This window comes from Phragmites australis, chromosome 5, assembly GCF_958298935.1.
Source record: "Phragmites australis chromosome 5, lpPhrAust1.1, whole genome shotgun sequence".
Taxonomy (NCBI): Eukaryota; Viridiplantae; Streptophyta; class Magnoliopsida; order Poales; family Poaceae; genus Phragmites; species Phragmites australis.
Genome location: NC_084925.1, coordinates 36932557 through 36938812, shown reverse-complemented (window position 1 = coordinate 36938812; position 6256 = coordinate 36932557). Strand labels below are relative to the sequence as shown.

Genomic DNA, 6256 nt, shown 5'->3' with positions numbered 1-6256 from the left:
TCTTGATCGACGATTATTCTCAGGTCATCACCTTCAGACTTTCAGAGTGGCATTGTAGAAAGCACGAATTAACCGACGGAGTAGTTTGCAATAAAGTTCATCCGCAAGCCTTGTTTTGGGTTGGAGTGCCATCTCCTGCATGCGATTGGCAGCCACGCGGCATGAATCTCACAACACGGAAGCTGCCACGCATATAAAAGGGAGACCGGTCAGGCATCTCATCTCAAAGCAGGCCACCACCTGACCTGACCGCCATCTCCGCCACGACGGCGCCACGGCCCATCAGAGCACCGGATCGGCGTGATTGGCGCCTACGGCTGGGCATCATATCGATCGCCCTCCACGTACCTGCCTGCGGATCGTGCTGGAAAATGGCTGGTGCAGATCGCCAGCCCCGCGTGACCTCACACAACCCAACCAAAGCGCGACGAACTCAAAGCGCGCGCCTATCCGCGTAAGCACCATGCACCTGCTCGAATCTCCAGGGCTTCAGGCCTCGGCTGAGAGAGCAGCCATGAAGCAGCGCAAGATCTACTACTCAGCAAATTATCTCGAAATTCTGTGGGAATCGCCAGTACTGAACTGAAGGATGCACGCTAACGGGGAAGAATGACACTCGACAATATTTTTCCTGCAACTAAAGATTTAGATCATGTTTGTTTTTTTCTTTTGATTATAAATTCTAGACTCGAAATCAAAATTTAAAACAAACAGTTATAATTTAAAAGCTAATTTTTATGATTTATACTACAAAATCTTACAAATCATAATCTAGTAAAAAGGGTTTTCACAGATCTACAGATCGAATTAGATTCTCACGATCTAAAACTAAAATAATCAGATCCTTCGCTCCATTCTAAATGCCATGGTGCAAACAAAATGGAGCACCCTAAAACATAGCACTGCTATACCTCATGAGCCCACAATTTCTATATACAGTCAGATTTCATCCAAAGTCGCAAAATTTAATCGAGTTTGCTGGGTTCCGATGGTTTGGACTTCGTTCAGGAATCAGAAGGCTGGGCTGAGAATGTTGAGCAGGGAGACTCTAGTGTTGACCAGGGCTCTGAACACCTTCTCGCTGCTGCTCTCCACGTCCGCGATGCACCGTCCCAGGTTGTCCAGGCGCTCGAATGCCGCCTTCCGTTCCTTTACCTCAGGGTCCATGGTTACGGTGGCGTCGGGCTGGTGTTGCGCGGTGGAAGCAGCGCAACGATCATCGGTATGCTGCCTCTCGGCTGACCGGCGCTTCGCCCGAGACATCCAGCGCATCAGGTCGGCCACCCAGCAAATGCGGGGCATGGAGGAGGGTCTGGTGGTAATGACGTGGTGGGTGATTCTCGGCGTGGCGCACGGCGTGCTGATTCTCGCGGGGGAGGGCATCCAGCACGGCGTGGTCTCGACCTCCACGCGCGCCGTGGCGGCGGCGATGGAGAGGCAGGACACGCCGGAAAAGACCGCCGCGGACGCCGACGCCACGGCGGAGGCCGCGTCGACGATGGCGGCGGCGATGGCCGCCGCGTCCGCTGGCAGGTCGGCTGGCGGGGGAGGCGGCGCCTTGGCGGCCACCGCGCGCGCCGAGGAGGCAATCCGCGGGAGGTCGCGCCCGGACCGGCGCAGCGCGCGCGCCGCGGACGCCAGCCGCGCGGGTTCCTCCCGCCGCAGCGCTGAGCGCGCCTCGGCCTGGAGCGCTGCGAGCTCGACAAGCGCAGCCCGAAAGCTGCCGTGCGCGTCGGCGAGGCGGAGGAAGTCGTCTAGCAGCCGCTCCGCGAACGGGGAGCGGCCCAGCCGCCGCAGCGGGTCCTGCGCCTGCGGGTGGTGCAACAGCTCGGAGAGCGACACCAGCACCCAGCCCAGCTGCTCCGCACCCTCGGCCACCGACCCGGCCGTGGCGCCTGGCACCAGGTGCCCCACCAGCGCCCGCAGGTCGGCGACGTCGTCGTTGAGCTGGAGCACCAGAGGGTGGAACCGGCACGGCAGGCTGGCCGAGCGGGCGCGGTAGGCCGCAGATTTGTTGGCGCTCGACCCCGCGCCTGCGGCCGCGGGGTTGGGGGACTTGGGCACCGGGAACGAAATCGTGCGGCGGAACCCGACCACCATCCTGACTCTCACCGCACCGCAGGGCGCGGACGGCGCAGGGGGAGGGGCCGCGGTTTTAAAGGGAAGAAGGGTTCGGGATGGGATGGATCGGAACGCTCCGGGAAGCCGTCAGCCGTGAGCGAGACGAAGCACACGGCCGCGCGTATATAAAAGGGAAGGAACCGAGGAGGGAGTCCAACAGTGAACTGGTCTGGGGTCTGGACTGATTCTATCACGCAGCCGGTCACGCTCGGCACGCCGAGCGTTGGGCTGAAACCTTCCACTTTGGGGCGGCGGTCCCCCCTTGCCAGTGACGGTGAGCTGACTCGGTGGTAGTTCGGCTGGGAGCTTTTTCGTACCCCGTGACGGACGGATTGGGTGGGCCATGGATGAGAATTCGGTTCGGTGGGGTCACGTGGGGCCTCTGTTTGTTCTGTTCTCGTGTTCCTGTGTATCAAACATGCCATAAGGAGATTATACCGACAGTAATTAGGATATATATATATATATGATTTTAGTGATTAATGATAATATAGTTAATAAGGTTAATATATTTGTTAAGCATATGTTTTAGTAGATCTTACGAATATTATATATAAACAGTCACCGAAACGGGGATAAAAGTTGACTGAATTGAAGAAGTCCTAGAGGAAGTGACTATGTCAGAAAGTCCAGCTTAGAGAAGTTTGTAAATACCGGAGCATTTCAGCTCATAGCAACAGAGCACACCGGAAGGTCCACCATATGAAGTTGGCAATACGGGAGTATTTATGTCAGAGAAAAAAACCGAAGAACACGTTGGGAGGTCCGGTGATATGAAATTGAATAAGTTGGAGCATTTTTTTGCATAGAAAGCTGTAAGTGTAGAAGAGTGAAGATCAACACGTCGGATGGTTCGGCGTTTTGATAGTTAACAAGCTGGAGTATTCTATGCAAAGAATAGTGAAGATCAATACGCCGGATGGTTTGGCGTTTTGGAGATCAACACACCGGAGTACTGTTTTGTGTAGAGAAGAAAATGGCTAAGTTGGTAGAAGCAGTGTACATGCCGGATGGATCCGACGATGAAACCGGTGAACATGAGCGGAATATCCGGTGTTCACAGCTGGGTTTGAGTGGAGATCTAACGACTAGTTTTTGAATGATGTACACGTCAAATGATCCAACGAGTATAATGTTATTTACACCAGAGCATCCAACGTATACATTAAAGTTAAGATGTTGGAGCAATTGTTAGTCCACAGGGTTGAGGCTATTTATACCCCTTCACTCAGTTATTTGAAGGTGTGACTGTTCAGAGGAAGCTCATATACAATAATGAAGACATCTAAATCATCAAAATGCTTAAAGTGATCATCCAAGATGATTAAGTATAAGACTAGTGAGTGATTAGTGTTTATAGGTTTAGAGAGAGTTAATACTAGGTGCTGCTTTCGAGAGAGAGGATCAATGAGTAATTTGATATTGTACCAAGTGGTACGCCGGCACCTTAGAGTCTTGGTGACTTATCGGCAATATGAGTTTTGGTGGTTCATACTTGTTGACCCTCCAACTTAGCGTGGAGCGACGGCAAAAAGCTTATACGGGGACGCAGAGTCTCTTGCCTTGGTAGTTTAAACTTCGAAGTGAAGATGACGACAAGTGATCGTAAGAGAGGTTAGTGGTGAGATCTCGTCTTGGTGGCTTAAGAGCCGTGATCAGAAGAGTTTTGACGACCGAGAGCATATCTTTAGTGAAGCTCTAATGTGAACTATACCATAAGATTAAAATCTCTTACGTTAAATTCATTCTCTCTACCTTATTTACGTTTCTACATTTATATACTCGCAATTTACCTTTTAAAGTAAGTTATAAACCTTTTAAACGGTAGAGTAGATATATTAAATAAATCTCAAGTATATTTAGATATAAATTAATCTTATAAAATGTTTTTTTAAAATTATATAGTTTTAAATATTTTAATTTACTTCTATTAAAACGTCACCGACTTACAAAACAACCGGAGGCAGGCCCGGACCGGGCGCATCTTTTAAGCACCACGACGTGCAGTTGCAGGCGAATAACGGAGGAAATGAAGAGTAACGCAGGCACCGTAGCAGTTGAGCCACCTGGAAGTGCGAAACCTGACAACGATACAAGTGATCCAGGTAAAGTGTGCACCTGCTCCGTCGTACATCCAAACGAGAGGATTCGACGTGTGCATCGCTCGTGCTCATTTCATTGGGTTTAACATGTGGGCATGTTTGGTCATGGTAAAGCCTGTGACGCTCCTCTAGTTTGCACCACCACACGACACGCGCGCTACATGTTAGGTGCTTGTTTTCCGAAGGAAAAAAATAGATCGCAGAAGAAGTCGCGACAAGAATTTAATAGTAAGTAGCACGAGAGGCTGAGGTCTCAGAAAAATTAGGGCATGTGATTCATGGAACTGGCTACTCTGGCTTGAGGAAGAAAGGTGGAGGGCTACAGTAGTATGGATAGTATTTTGCAAGATGATAAATAGTATTTTGCAGTAGAATACGGTAGCGCGAGCACTGTTTCTCAAAAATATTATGCTGAATTCACTGTAGTTCGCTGTAGCTCTTAGGTCTTGACCATCTATTTCCATTCCACCGGCTCAGGTCGGATAAAGTCATAGTTACTGTAACCCCATGACTTTGCTTCTGGTGAGAGGAGCCATTCCATGATTCAATCAGTCGTTGGACAATGGGAGATAAGGTACGGTGCACCCAACTTGATGTCACAATTTGCACGAGTAGCAATGCAGTGACGGGGAGTCACAACTTAGAATATGTTTAGTTAGAGAATAAGATTATAAAGTATATGATTATTTATATTTTATTGGATTGGGTGATCTAATTTTTTTAACATGGATATAGTGATTTAATTTTTTTATTAGACTAATATAACTTTAGATAGGATTAGCTAAATTTTGTGGGGACTCACTTGTCATATATTTAGTTTTTCGTCTAAATATAATCATGCGAGATACTGTTTTATTGATTTAATTACCATGAATAAAATGGCACAATCAGATCGTAAATCAGATAAACGGTTTATGAGATAATATCATTTCAAGTGTGCTAACAAAAAGTATATTTACTCTAACCAACCATAATATACCATATCAGCAGAGATAAAATTTATCCATAACATAGATGGTTGTATCCAACATTTTTTTATGGATGGACTTATCCAACATCTAACATAATATTTCTTGAAAGTGATCACCACATTCATACCTACTCATGAACTAAACACCTTAAAAACTAGATAAATATATTTATACAGAGATATCCAGCCAACTAAATACAGCCTTATACAGTACTTGGCATCATCTTGGCAGGTTAGCTCAGCCAGACAAGCAAATTAAGCGAGGCCTCTCGAAACATTACACGGGCTTAACTAAGCACAAAAACAAACAAAACACTCGTGCTACTTGTGAACGGCGGTCTCAGGATGCCCTGTCGATTTTAGGTGGACGAACAATATCTTACGATATTCATTTCCCTCGTGATGTACACAATGGTTGACACATGATGGATTGCGATATTCATCTCTTTTCCTAAGGCCCCTCTCTTTTTCTTCCCCTCTCTCGTATCTCTCCTTCCTCTTATGGAGCACCAGATGGTAGGGGGCTCTCCCCTCCTCCAAGATCCGCCTCTAAATGTACATGTGGTGTCCACAAAGAGATCTGGAGAATGGAAGACATGCTCATCTGGCCAATTGCAGGGTTTGCCTGTAATTTGCTCAAACCTGGCGTTTTTCGGCAGTTGAGTTTCATTTCAGCCAAGATTAAGTCAATTCATGGGAGTTTGTAGGGGCCATGACTTTCTGGCAACAAGCTTTGCCTCTTTAACCTCACATAGCAGGCATCTCCAAGTGGACTTCGTCTAACTGAAAGTCATGGATCTGATCAGGACTGGTGACCCCAGAAGAGCGAGAATTTGACATAGTACTATCTTTTTATTTATTTATTTATCTATTATATAAAATGAACGTGTTTCTTACTGTTCTACAGAAAATCCCAGCCAGACAAGTTTGCTTACGTTAATATGTTTGACATGCACGAAGAATAAGATCCGTTGAAGAGTTCTTGAGGTGCAAACAGCGAACTCTGATCTGTGATGTCATCTCAAACTTAGTGTAAGAATTAGGTGGACGAATGCAATCAATA

The 6256-nt window shown here is 47.5% G+C and overlaps 1 protein-coding gene across 1 annotated transcript; it reads right to left on the bottom strand.

Annotated features, from left to right (window-relative positions):
- Positions 1-754: 754 nt before the first annotated feature.
- On the bottom strand, positions 755-2202 carry LOC133917648 (uncharacterized). The gene has a single exon (XM_062361526.1). It carries the CDS (start codon positions 2098-2100, stop codon positions 1012-1014), a length of 1089 nt encoding a protein of 362 aa, XP_062217510.1. The 5' UTR covers positions 2101-2202; the 3' UTR covers positions 755-1011.
- Positions 2203-6256: the final 4054 nt, after the last annotated feature.

Coding starts and splice junctions, on each gene's coding strand:
- LOC133917648 (XM_062361526.1), bottom strand. CDS start 2,100: ATGGTGGTCGGGTTCCGCCGCACGATTTCGTTCCCGGTGCCCAAGTCC.